At 54.1% G+C, this 14,596-nt stretch overlaps 1 protein-coding gene across 2 annotated transcripts in view; it reads left to right on the top strand.

Moving 5' to 3' along the window:
• Positions 1 to 4,088: 4,088 nt before the first annotated feature.
• Positions 4,089 to 14,596, top strand: part of LOC133352579 (uncharacterized) — a 29,846-nt gene continuing 19,338 nt past the window's right edge. The window contains exons 1-3 of one of the 2 annotated variants that reach the window (XM_061568322.1): positions 4,089 to 4,340; positions 12,278 to 12,963; positions 13,457 to 13,576. In XM_061568322.1, coding sequence (XP_061424306.1) covers positions 4,258 to 4,340; positions 12,278 to 12,963; positions 13,457 to 13,576 — 889 coding nt within the window. In that variant the 5' untranslated portion in view covers positions 4,089 to 4,257. Of the gene's footprint in view, positions 4,341 to 12,277; positions 12,964 to 13,453; positions 13,577 to 14,596 lie in introns of both variants that reach the window. The other variant, XM_061568314.1, reaches the window with a different exon arrangement.

Genomic DNA, 14,596 nt, shown 5'->3' with positions numbered 1-14,596 from the left:
CCAATTCGTTACTAGTACAGCACACCGCTTGTGTGTTGGAGAGTAAACCCACAACATTTACAATTTGAGTACGACATCTCGCCAGTAATTACAACCAGCATCATCCAGCGACAGCCAGATGTGTTAAGCTAGCAAACTCTGAAACCAGTTTTGACTTCCTGGGTCACAACAGCAGAGCCAGGCTTACAATTTCCAGTAAGTATTTACAATACACACACAACGAGATCGATTAAATAATCAGACAATATTTTTCGATTTAAAGCTTTCGTGACTGCAGGGATTCATCTTCTTGTTTCTTTCGGTAAAGTCACGTAGAAGGGAAGTAATAAAATAATAAAAATAAAACATAATAAAACAATTCTCACGACGTTTCGGCTACAACGCAAGCAGCCGTCTTCAGGTGAAGAATGAGACACTACCAAACTAGGAGCTTATATATAAGCTGCATTGGGGGTTGAAGAGCGCCTTAACAAAAAGAATGTAATCAGACAATGTCTCCTTCGAATGCCCGTCTCTCCTCGGGTGCAAATGAAAACCCTTTGTCTATACAACCCATCAGCCGCACCGCCTTCTTGGTGGGAGGGCGTCATGTCTGACGATGAGACCCCGCGTGTCAAAGCCAGCTCAGAGTGTCGCTTGCCTCGAAGCAATGCCGCTGGACATGTAACGCGCTCCCAGGAGGCCGCGCCACTGATGGGAGGGATGTCTAATAAACAATCGCACGCTGATCCTCTTGGTTCTTTCGTTAAAGTCACGTAGAATGGAAAAAAACATCATAAAATAATTCTCGACAGACCTGCTCTCCACCTTAGGACGGCCGCTTGCGTTGTGGCCGAAACGTCGTGAGAATTATTTTATTATGTTTTTTTTAATTTTCATTCTACGTGACTTTACCGAAGGAACCAAGAAGATGAATCCCTGCAGTCACGAAAGCTTTAAATCGAAATTTAATCGCACGCTGGTCGTGCCGAAACGCACGTGCGAAGGAGACGTGAATTGTAATTACTTATGTTGTTTCTATTCTACACAACCCAACAGCGCACAAGAACAATAAAAACAAATCTGCTCTAACATATAACACTCCCTACGGGGTCTCGCGGCGCAGTTGGGGTGTGGCGTGACCATACTTCACCACGCTGGTCAGTTGTGGGTTGTTGACAGTGGGAGCATAGAATTTGAGCACAACAACAGAAGATGTTATATCCTGGTACCTATTCGCTATTCTTATTTTTCAGATTTTTATACTGCCAATGAAAGGTCCCATGATATAGCTGCTTTGTACTGTTCGCTTTTCTGGCTGGCGAGACTCGGCCATCAAGAAGGCCGTCTCCGGTGTCGGCCAATCACTTTCAAAGACAAGGCATTTATTAATTACCAGAGGGTGTTTGTTTGCATGCTCACCACAAGTACTGTGTATGGTTAATGCAGATTTGATTCCTTACAAAAGGTGTTTTTTTGGTGTGTGAACATCTTAACAACCTGTTGTATTGGCAGACAGGGTAAAACCTTTCATAATCAACGTTTTTGGGTTTAGATCGCGTTTATTTATAAATGTGTCGTAACCCTCCACCACCCGACACGGCCAATCAGTAAAAAAGTGTCACGTTGACAAAGACAAATAGTTCACTGCTTTAGCCCACCGGTGTGTTGAAGCCACAACATTTACAATTTGAGTACTGTTAGGCTAAAGCAGTGAACTATTTGTCTTTGTCAACGTGACACTTTTTTACTGATTGGCCGTGTCGGGTGGTGGAGAGTTACGACACATTTATAAATAAACGCGATCTAAACCCAAAAACGTTGATTATGAATAACATTGGTCGCGAAAGCCTACGTGTTAAACTGAGGGTAAACCCTATTCTTATTTTTTATATACAGAGGACGTCCGCATTCATCTCTGTTGCGGACAAAGGGGAGCGTCCCACCGCAAGCTCCACAACGTGGAAGATGAAGCGCCTCGCAGCGTCGGGTAATGTGGCAGCTATTAAACTGGGCCATTTGACGAACCGCCTAACGGGATTTTGGGTGTGCCCGTCACTTCACGCCATTCGCTCCGCAGCCACAAGCAGGGCCGCTCGGTCATTTCAATTGTGTTCTTAACCAGGGAAAGTGCCCCCCCCCACTTGAGCTACGTATCTCTTTTACAGAAGAGACCTGGCCATCACAAGTAACGTGGATTTTCATCGCGTGGAAATTCACGGCAGCAGCCAATTACTCGAAACGCGTGTTGATTCTGAAACGTCTTAGAGGGGATAAACCCCGCAGGACCCAGAGGAAAATCGACGCGACCACGGGGAGAGAGAGAACACGCAAACTACAAATATACAGCAGGCGTTAGTGTCGGGATCAAACCCACTACCTCCTGTGTCGTCAGTAATCATGGCCATCCTTCCACGTGGCTCTGTCGATATTTACTCAGCGACTTTGCAACATATTCTCCTGCCAAGTTGCATCCAAACAGCCTGCAGTGTTCAAAATGCGGCTCCCTGTCCGTCACCGTATTAAATTTAAGATTTTCTTGCTGATATCCAACGATTGCTTATGAATGTAAATTATTATTCTTATCCAGTTTGTTGAAATTGCTCGAGTAACACAATTCGCTATCTTCCCCGGCTTCTTATGGTACCTCTAATGTTCCCAGTGAAAACCACATTCACATGTCGTCCCTTGCTTTCTCATCCAAACAAACATCTAACCCTACCTTACTCTACTTATTCGTATATGAATGTTCTTGTTGTATTAACCTTCCTGCTATCCTGATTACATTTATGTATGTATCTTGAGCTTCTTTCGCACCATACGTAGCCAATCGTGCTAATCGGAGGTTATCACGGTTGTCTGTCATCTCGTCTGTCCGTGATTTTTTTTGCATTTTTCACAAAACATATTTTCTGTTGTTTCTAGTTTAAGAGCTGCCACTCCAAAACGGACCATAGACCATTTTGGAACCCGCCACTGCGAGCATCTTAGCCGCACTAATCGGTTACTCGAGGACAATACTGTCCAGCTGGTAACACCACTGCGTTTCTAATATTATTGCTAAGCTGTGTGTGTGTGTCATTAATGAGTGGTGTGGGGAGCGGTGGTGCAGCAGTTAGCGCGCTGCGCTACGAGCCCGGCGACCCGAGTTCGATTCCTGCTCAAGGCTGATACCAGTGACGATTACACTGTGTAACAAAAAATATATATATATTTTTGTTCCTGGGTACTAAGTGTTATTTTTCAATTGTTTATGCCTCAAAAGTACAGAAAATCGCTATTATTATTCCCCACAAACTTTGCTTTTGTGAACAGGACAGTGCTATTTGAAATGTACCTATTTTCAATGAGAAAACGTGGTGTGCATTTGTGTTATTCCTTCACATAAAGCCCTGGTCACAAAAGCAAAGTTTGTGGGGAATAATAGCCATTTTTTATACCTTTAAGGCATAAGCATTTAGAAAATAACACTGACTACCCATGAACAAAAATTGTGTGACATCGTGTTATCTGAACGGGTCCCTGGGCCTCCCCTAGGTCGACGCAGCGTCAAATGAGTACCTGGTGCGGTGTGTAAACATCGCCACTGGGAAGACAAAGGCGGCCGGGCATGGTACTGGCCACCCACTCCCTCGTGTGCCGTGCCGGCCTTCATAGGTTGTCGCTAACAGCACTTGCCCCTACAGTCTGTTAAGGCTTTACGGGGGGGGGGGGTCTTTGTCTTAATGGGTGGTTACTCGCCAAATATACCTGGGAGTCCGATTTTAGCCCTCAAGAGAAGCGGCCGTGGTGTTGGCGGAAACAGCAGTCCAGAGGTCGCCGGTTCGAACCTCCGTCGGCACGAGCGTCCACACCGCAATCAGCCCGTCGGCAGGTCGCTAAGCCATAAAATAAAAACCCCCGATCGTGGATGTCCTTTCGCCAGCAGTGGCGTGTACCGGCAATTTCAGGGCTGCGCCGTGCCCAACTACAACCTTTTTGTACTCGTGGGTAGCGTTACGGTGTTGTGGCAGTCGAGAACAAAAAACCCCACACGCGATTTCGAGATGAGGCTCAAATTGCAGCCGAAGCTGTCCAGGGCTGAGCTCTGGAAATGTGTTCTCTCTCCCCTTGCGGCGGCGGCTGGGTGCAGAAAAGATTCCATTAATGAAACATAATAGAGAGGGAGACGAATTTAAGCCCTGGTTTTGAACCGTCCACTGAAGCCAGAGCAAGAGAGTAGGCGTACACATTCAGTGACATCACTGTCAATGGGTCTGCCCTTGCAACACGCGAACAATGACTCTGGCTCGCTCGCTCGGCTCTGTCAGTCTTTGTTCAGCACCACAAGGCGACACGTGCGGGCCCTGCACGCGTGTAAGGTAGGCAGTGGTGTACTCCACACACACACACGACATACACCACACACACCACGTACACAACACACACACCGCACACACACACCACATACACCACACACACCATACACACGACATACACACACCACACACACCACACCACACATACATACCACATACACCACACACACCATACACACGACATACACACACCACACACACCACACATACATACCACATACGCTACACACACCACACACACCACACGACATACACCACACACATACCACATACGCGACACACACACTACATACACACATACACACCACACACACACCACACACACACATACCACATACACGCATAGATGCCACACGCTACACGTACGCACATGCAAAATAACAAAGACAAAGATCCCCGTATAGCCTTTAACAGACTGTTAGGACAAGTGCTGTTAGCCGGCACGGCACACGATAGCCGCAGGTTCATGCTGGCGCAACCGCGCCCGGACTTGCTACTCATTTGAGGTTGAGTCGACCTAGGGGAGGCCCAGTACCGGTGCAGATAATCGTCACCGGTGTTGGCCGTGAGTTCGGAATGGAACTCGGGTCGCCGGGTTTGGAGCGCAGCGCGCTCGCGACCACACCAACACCAATACACCCCCCACACACCCCCACACACACACCTCACACACACACCCCACACACACACCTCACACACACACCTCACACACACCTCACACACACCTCACACACACCCCCCACACACCCCCACACACACACCTCACACACACCCCCCACACACACCCCCACACACCCCCCCACACACCCCCCCCCCACACACCCCCCCCCCCCCACACACACACCTCACACACACCTCACACACACCCCCCACACACCCCTCCACAACCCCCCCCACACACCCCCACACACCCCCCCACACCCCCCCACACACCCCCACACACACACCTCATACACACCACCCACACACACCCCCACACACCTCACACCGACACATCGACTTACACACGACGTTCGCTATATACACGAACATTTCCAGCCCTTTGGTCAATTCACTGCTAGATGAGGGGGCTTCCCCCCCCCCCCACGCCGGGGGAAGGGGTTTATTTTGACCATACTTCACCACGATAGTCAAGCGGGAAGCGCATAGTACGTTGGAGACAGGGTGCGACATTAATTTCCCACCATAAACCTTGACTCGTGGTACAATCGCAACATTGCACACAATTAGCATTTTACAGCAGACACATGCACACGCCACTGTTTGTTTACGCCTATTGCAAGTTCGTACACGATTGGGAGAGGAGCGGTGGCGCAGTGGTTAGCGCGCTGCGTGAACCGGAGCTGGACTTGCGGTCAGCAGCAGCAGGATGGACGTGCCATCCATCCACGGCACGCCGGTCCAATCCCAACTCCCCGAGGCGGCAGTCGCCACAACGGGGTAAAGTTCTGTGTTTGTATTAAATCCGCGCAGCAATCAGTAGCAGTGGGTACAACCACGGCCGACTTGCCAGGTAGGACGCGTGCCGTGGGGGGTAAAGAGGGTTACTCCCGGCTCTGTCGGGACGCAACGAAGCAAACGTTTAGCGTCAGTAAACAAAACAATAGCGGGCAGCCAACAACAACAACGACGTATCTTTACTCCACGAGGAAGGTGAACATCCCCATGACACAACCCACAAGCACCGTGCGTAATGTCAGCGGATTTGACCCCACGCGGCGCTCGCGCGGTCTCGCGCACCAAGCGGCACTTTGGGTGACAGCGGCGGCGGCGGTGGTGGTGGCCGCAACGCCCCTGGGGCGCCGCGTCCTGCCCTGCTCATCGCTCACAGCGCCCGTGGTGGAGGAGGAGGCAACAAAAACACGGGGGTGCCTTTGTCTTGTGAGGAGTGTGCCCTTTGAGAGAGGGCCCCAAGGCCTTGTTGAGACTTGCCACGGTGTTCCGACGAGACCAGCTACTCGGGTACACGAGTGCGTGTGCGGATTTATTTTCTTCGTTCAAATGGCCATCTCATTGAGATGCCTTAGAACATCCACACTTTATCACTGTTGGCGCTGTCCCGTGCTCACGAATCGCTGGTTATCGTCATGGGAATGTGGAATTTCCACCACCGGTTCGGGGCCGTCAGCGTCGATTTGAAACCGCTTTACACTGGAGGTGGGATACACTTTCGTTTCAAGGACTGGTTTCTAAAAAAAATGCCATCAGTGAGTCTAAATAAACACTGCGTTGTGCGTGTGTGTGGGTGTGTTATACTGTATCGATGAGTAAGTGGTGCGGTGTGTACACTTCGCCACTGGGGAGACAAAGGCGGCCGGGCGTGGTGCTGGCCACCCACCCCCTCGTGTGCCGTGCCGCCCTTCATAGGTGCTCGCTAACAGCACTTTCCCCCAAAAGTCTGTTACAGGCTACACAGGCGATCTTTGTGTGGTATGCTGTGCCGGTGTGAGATCATAATCGCCGTAGAATTCTAACCCCGGGGGGTCATGCGTAGCGCCCTGTAGAGAGTTTGCAACTTCAAAACACATACCTCTGTAGTGTTTTTCGGTGCGGATTCGTTGGGTCCTCCCGTAGGAGAGTGGAGTTTCCACGAGTGACTCGGGCCACCCCGCGGGAGATGCACTTGAAGGCCCTGGCCAGCTTGACCTCGGGGACACTTTGATGCGGCAGCGTCCGAGGCGCGGCACTGGGGTGCCGGTGGCAGCTTCCGCGGCTTCGGCCTGCGGTGAAATCTCGGGAGGATTAAGAGATCGGTGCAAGCCCCCCTCCCACCCCCCATTGAGCCGTACAAACTCTCGGCGAGAAGTTGCTGTTTGCGAGCACCTATTAAGGCCGGCGTATCAGCTGGAGGACTTGTTGCCGGAATCGAAGTTTCAAGACTCAGACTGGTATGGCCCCATTCACAGTGGGTATGGCCCCCATTGAGTGGGGTGAGTGACGACGACTTTATCAGCTCTGGGGGTGGTGGCAATCGGTCAGGTAGAGGGGCCCCCCAGGTCGGGGGGCCCCCCAGTATTTGATTTGTCTCGCGCGATCGGACCCCGAGGCTATTAAATATCGCGGCTCCCCTTCGCCTTATCGCATCGTTACGCTCACGGTCTCGAACATTTCACGCCGTAGGGGCGCTCCGTCTTGGCAAAACAAGTCTTTTAAGAAAAGTATCCTCCCCATAGAGGTTAGTCAGTTTAACACGTAACAAGTCTTTTGTTTGTACGCTGTTGTCGTACACACTTCTCGTGGTGGTTGTCAAGAGGGAGGCCTCGACTCGTAGCTTTGGCCACGGGGGGTGGGGGGCAAGGCACCCCCTGCCGGCCCCCCACGCTCGTCGCGCTCCTGGCCCCATCCTTGACAAGGACGGCCACAACCTCCCAGGCCCAGCCACTTTCACGCGTCATTGTTGAGCAGCGGTGGAAGAGGAGGCCAACATTTCCTCCAGAGGGGACCACTCTTAGTGGAGGGCCCTTCGTGGCCAGCAGGGGCCGAGAGCAGGATATTTCATGGCTGCACCTTTACAAAGGCATCGACCCCACGCATAGCCTTAACAGACTGCGAGTGCGGTTAGCGAGTAGCACCTACGAAGGCCGACTGCACAACACACGAGAAGGATGGTTGACCAGCACCACGGCCGGCCGCCTCTATGCACTGCACGTTGAACTTTTTTCGCACCGTACGTGGCCAACCGTGCCTCCACAGTGATGATGTTTACACACCGCACCAGGTACATTTTAAGGCCGAGTAGACCTGGATAGAGAGCCGGGACCGGTTCAGATATTCGTCACCGATGTCGGTATTGTTCATAGCGCAGCGCGCTAACCACTGCTCCCACCACTCCCTTACTTTAACCTCTGCCAGCCCGCACACACACGCACGCATGGCTCTGTTAACAATTCACAGATCCTGTGATAAATGCGTTTGATGGGAGTTTCTGTACAACCTCTTGCTGCATATCACGTGCAGACTGTCAAACAATAACACCAGATGGGAATCTTTAACGTTTTTTCGTTGCTGTGTTTTTGCGAGATCGTTCAGTCGCAAGCCGAACCGACCGGTCCTAGTGGTGGCAGGGGCCGGGGTAGAGTGGTGGTCGGGGGGGGGGGGTCGCGTCTCCACCCCTTTGACCTTTAACCTGTAATGAGCGGTGGTCATCTCGTGATAATTATCACCCCAATGGGGCCGCGAGGCTTTCAAGCTTCGACTCGCCGAGGACCTACCTCTGTTGTGCTCGCCCCCCCCCCTTCAGAACGGTGGTCTGCGCCGCCGGTAACAAACAACAACAATAATCCGTGCCGTCGTTGTGCAACACCTGGCCTGGCGACAGCAGACGTCACGTGTGAGCTCCCCAAGGTTGACTGTCGCGGGGGGCAGCCCGTGACGACAGCAGAACGCTGGCGGCAGCCCCCCCCCCCCCCACTCTGCAATGTAAAGGCGCAGCCCTGCAATCGCTGGCGTATCCCCCCCCCCCCGGTGACGCCACCGCCACTTAGTGGTGAATGGTGGTGGTTGTTGTCGGGAGCGCAGCGGTGAGTGCACTGCGCTACGATCCCGGCGAGTTACGTGTCCCGCTCGTAGCCAACACCGGTGACGATTGTCTGAACTGGTCCTGGGCCTCCTCTAGGTCGACTCAGCCGCAAATGAGTACCTGGTGTGGTGTGTAAACATCTCCACTGGGGAGACAAAGGCGGCCGGGCGTGGTGCTGGCCACCCACCCCCTCGTGTGCCGTGCCGGCCTTCATAGGTGTCGTTGCCACCCCGCACCTCCGATTAGAACGGTTGGCTACGTACGGTGCAAAATAAGTTCTCCATACACACATAGGTGATCGCTAACAGCAATCTTTGTCTTATACGTCTAAGTGTATATAAATAACTTTATCATGTATTGAAATAAATTTTTGCACTCACGATAGGTTGAATCGTGCATGCGAGAATAGGTTCCATTTCATGCAAATATGACCTGCAGGCTAATGGAACAGAGAGCGACGAGAGAGACAGGGAGGCGACAGGACTGACAGAGAGAGACAATAACAATTATAAAAGTAATAACATCAAAACCCTGAATGCAATTGTCTCCCTGAATCGTGACCGCGTTGGGTGTTCGAAAACACCCAGCACCACGCTCGACCGTGACAGCGCGTTTAATCAATCCACTGCTGGATGAGGCGCTCCCCACACCGTGCGGAGCCGTGCCGGGCTCTGTGACCGTGCCTCGCCAGGCTGGTCAGCGCAGGCTGGCGACGTCGGGGAGCGTAGACGCCACGAGTGCAGTGCAGTACAACAGTTTCATATTTTGCCGTACTGCTCACCTCGCCGACCCGTGGCAGCTGCCTAGCGACTTGGGCGGGGGGGGGGGGGTTGGTGGGTCGCACCGAGACGGCCCTCGTCCAGCGGGGGATCGGGAGAGAGGGCGGCACGCGCCACACGAGACGCCACCATATATCAGCTGGACGCGGCGCCGTGTTTGTTTGTGTCAGATGAACGGCAAAGGTAAATGTTGCCCGTGTGACATATGTTCGGTGTTCCAGGTGCGAGCCAGGTGTCATTCAGTCGTTGCTGCTCTCAGATCGTGCCTGGACCCGCACAACAACAGCAACCACCACCACCCCCTCCAGCCAGCCGCACGGCAGCTGTGCGTGCGTCTGTCACCCGAGACGCTGCTCCGTGGAAGTGATCATTGTTGAGGCTGCGCTGACAAATGCCTGTCAAGGCCGACCGAGCCAGACAGGTGACACTCGTCCTTCCAAGCGCGCCCGCCGTTCAATCGATCGGCAGGTCGCGTGCGGTGGGGGGGGGGGGTGAGAGCAATCCCACCCTCTTCCGACCGAGACCTCTGGCCAGCGTGGAAGAGGAGGCCAAAGGCCCCCGCCCGCCCCGTCGAGGCACTTTCTCCAGAGCCCACCCCCCCCCCCCCCACGAGCGGAGGCCCTTCCGCCGGCAGCGGGGGCGAGGGGTCGGCACAGCGGTGGCGGTTCGAACATCGTCCTGGCCGCCCTGGCTCAATACGGGGCGCGGTATTGACCAACAGAGAGCACGGAGACTACGGCCTACGCCGCCGTCCGCTTCACAGTGGGCGTGCAAGAGCCCGCGGCGCCTTTCACAAGGGTGGGCCTCGGGGTGCCGGTGTCAACGGTGCAAGTTCGCCACGTTTAGAAATATCTCACTCGCGAGTAATTTAATTGGGAAACACACACAAAATAACTAAAATAGACGCGGCGAGCCATTGCTGGCTAAACGAGTGGACGGTAATGATGTTGGTTAAAACTTATCGCAGGACTATCCTTGAAACCTTGAAGATGAATTGTTATATTTTTTTTGTTGACAGACGAGTTGAAGTCGTATTTGTGCTTCGGCTGATTTATTTGTTTATTCCAAGACGTCTTGAGAAAACTCCGTGAAAATGTTCAGGAAACCCACGGCCAGCGGCAGCTGTCCGCCAGCGGCGCTTTCACGCGATTCAGGGGGGTTAACGGAACACTCGGGGACATCGATGGATCAAGACATGCGGGGAGGGCACCGAACTCTCTGGATCGGCAGCAACTTTGGGGGGGGGGGGGTTCACTCCGCGCCGGCGTCGGAGTTGGGGGGGGACGTCTCTCTCCCAGCACGGGTTACTCGAGTTGTGGCGTCATTTATTTGTTTTGTGCTGTCGACAGTTTAGACATGAACGTTTGTTGACATTCCTCTCCAGCAGCAGCAGCAACAACACGGGTTTCGGTGGCGCCACCGCTACCACCGGAGCTGTCATAAACTCGGCCACGTTCGATTCAAGTGACGCATTTATTGATTGCCCTTGTCGGGTGGAGGAGGGTTTTATGACACGCACGTGTGTACGTTGAACTTCTTTCGCACCGTACCTATAGCCAACCGCCGCTAATAAGTCACTTTGTTGAGCTATCATTTGTGGCCAGGTCGCTTTTGAAGAATAAGTGAACACCTCTGTGGGCTGTGTCTGGTAGGAGTGGGATGGTTGAGTGTTGTATCTGTAGGTGTTTGTGTGATTTGTTGACCTCTCCTGCACTTTGCACTACTAACATGTTGGAGTGTTTGTACTGTTTGTTGTTTTAATGTTCTTACCCACCCCTCCTGGACATCTGCGAAAAAGAGCTTTACATATATTCTGATTCTGATCATTATCGGAGCTGCGGGGAAAGTAAAACATCCCGGTGGACCGTACGGGGATCGAACTCGCGACCGCGAAGCAGCTGAGCTCACCGGCGAGCTCACGCGACATATCGTTCACGCGACCTCACCCAAACAAAACACAACAACTGTGAATCATAACGTCGGCCGTGAAAGGCTACGTACTAAAGAATAAAATTAATCGCTCGCGAAAAGGGATCTTTGACACTGAATGCAAATCGCATGCAAACGACCAATGTCACCTTCAGGCTCATAGAACAGAGCCAAGATGATAAAACAAATATTTTAGATGTTAAAAAAAAACAAAATAAAATCGATTGCAGTATTGAGACCAAGCAACGAGATGGGGCTCGCGTGCATTATCGCTTTGCGCGTTCACGAGAGGGGGGGACCTTCATCCAGCAGTGGACCGATCATGGCTGATGACCCCCGTCCACCAACCCCTCCATCACGTTGCCGCTGCGCATGTGTACGTTGTGGGAGCGGTAAGCACGCTGCGCTACGGACCCGGCCACCCAAGTTCAATTCCAACACCGTTGACGATGATCTTGAACCTGTAATAAGCCTCTCCTAGGTCGACTCAGCCTTACCTGGTGCATCGTGTGAACATCGCCACTGGGGAGACAAAGGCGGCTGGGCGTGGTTCTGGCCACACCACCCCCTCGTGTGCCGTGCCGGCCTTCAGAGGAGCTCGCACTTGGCCCAAAAAGTCTATTAGGTCTACATGGGGGATCTTTGTCTTTGTTTGTCTTTGTTATGGTCACATCCACACCTGACGTTTACTTTTGTTTGTGCTTTGTCTTTAGCTCTGGTTACCGACGAAAACAAGTGGGATTAAAGGAACCTCTAGCAGCACCACCACCACAACCATCTAGAGCTCCACCATCACTGGCACCACCACAACCAACAGCACCATCAACAATATTCCAACTCCTGCAAACACCACCACCTGCCACCGCCAATATCACCAGCGCCACCAAAACCACAGCTGTTATATTCCCACCACCACCACCACTGTTCCACCTCCTCCACCGTCACCAGCAACATCTCAACCCCCACCCGCCTCCACCGCGCTCGGCGATGTCCCCGTGCCGCCCGTGCGAGGCCTGCGGCGAGCTGCTCGCCGCGCTGCTGCGGCTGCTGCGGCGCATCGTGGACGGCGGCGGACGCTGCGTGCGCCGCGGCGTCGCCCTTCTCAAGAGAGCGGCGCTCGGGAGGGCGGCCGGCGGCGGCGGCGGCAGGGGCCGGAGCGGCAGCGCGGGATCCTCCCGCGGGAGAGAAGGAGGAGCGGGGGAAGGAGGAGCTGGAGGCCTCCGTCGCGAGTACGACGGCGACGACACCGACAGCGACGACGCCGACAGCACCGCTGGCCGCAGAGACAGCCGTGCGGAGGAGGTTCTGCTGAAGGCCCCCCCTGCTGCCGGCGTTGGCGAGGATCTGTCTACGCTCGAGCTGTCGGCCGCCACTCAGCTTCTGCGGAGCATCGAGAGCGGTGAGGTCAACCCCCCCCCGCCTCTTTTTTTTCCACCGCACAGCCGCACCGCGCTGGGGCTCCACCACGTCGAGCTTGGCTCGGGAGGCGCCGGGACGTCGTTTATTTATTTATTATATTTTATTTACTCCACCGGCCGAGCCGAGCCACCAGCCGAGCCGAGCCACCAGCTGACACCAACTGTGTTGAGTTTAAAGCGACTGGATTTCTTGGGGGCTCAACCGGGACACACATGGTGGTCTGGCAAGCCCTCGCTCCGTCAGCCATGCCCAGGGTTGTTACATAGCCTCACGCCTACTCCACCGCCGCCATCACCGCCGCCACCACCGCCGCCACCACCGCCACCGACAACACCACCACCATCACCGTCACCACCGCCGCCACCACCACCACCGACAACACCACCACCACCACCGACAACAATATCGGCTCCCTCTTGTGGAAGCCCTTCCACCGGCAGTGGCACAAGCGCCGTGTGCCGTGTGCCCAGCAGGCGAGCCGGGGGGCTCCCTGGACGAGAAGCGCCTCCAGTGGCTGGCGGCCCTGGCCTCGTCCTCCGAGCCGAGAGCGCAGGAGCCCGCGGCTGTCTACTTCCTGCACGCCGGCCGCACCGGTGAGCCGCCCGCGCGCGTTGCAGCCATGCACGAGGAGGGCGGCGGTGAAACTTGTGCCGCGTCGCATTAACCGTCTGATTTCGATTCCCAACCCGGGCGCCTTTCTGCGCGGAGTTTGTATGTTCTCTGTGGGTCTACTCCGGGTTCTCCAGGTTCTTGATGTTGATACTGGCAGGACAGACCCAGGTGTTGTGGGTAAACTGACAGAGGTGACTGGCAGGTGCATCTACTTGTGCCTGAAGTGGTCTCTAAGAGCCTGGCAACTAAGGGGGAGAGAAGACCTAAAGGCCACACGGTGGCAGACTGTCTGGGCACGTCTTGGAGGTCGCTGCGTCTTCTCCGGTGCAGCAACTGTGGGATTTGGCGCGAGGGTACACAGGTGTGAGATGTGCTGGTGGTGGAGTTACAGGTTGTGGCTACGATGACATCTCGATCTTAATCTCCAGCCCGTGCCACGCCCGTTTAGTCAACCCCCTCTATCCGGCCAAAAACAGAAGCTGCTTGGGCATGCGGTGGCTGGGCACGTGGGTTACAAGACCCAGCCAATTGCACACAAAAAGACAAAGATCCCCCGTGTAGCCTGGAACGAACTGTTGGGGCAAGTGCTTTTAGCGAGCACCGTATGAAGGCCGGCACGGCACACGAAGGGGTGGGTGGCCAGCACCACGCGCGGCCGCCTTTGCCTCCCTAGTGGCGATGTTTTTACACACCGCACCAGGTACTCATTTGAGGCTGAGTCGACCTAGGGGAGGCCCATGACCAGTTCAGATAACCGTCACCGGTGTTGGCCTTGAGCAGGAGTAAAACCCGGGTCGCCGGGTTCGTGGCGCAGTGCGCTAACCGCTACACTACCGCTCCCCACAACCGAAATATACACATGCACACACACACACACATTGAGCCACTCAGCCACTTCTAGAACAATAAAACCCAAATAAAGATTCCATATTTAAATAGACACCGCCGCTCACATCGACTCGGGGGTTGAGGTGCTCTTGCGGCTGCTGTTGCTGTTTGGG

Source organism: Lethenteron reissneri, chromosome 5 (assembly GCF_015708825.2).
Source record: "Lethenteron reissneri isolate LAM-NWPU_2019-01 chromosome 5, ASM1570882v1, whole genome shotgun sequence".
In the NCBI taxonomy this organism is placed as follows: Eukaryota; Metazoa; Chordata; class Hyperoartia; order Petromyzontiformes; family Petromyzontidae; genus Lethenteron; species Lethenteron reissneri.
Note: the sequence above shows the minus strand (reverse complement) of the source record. Positions and strands in the feature narration are given on the sequence as shown.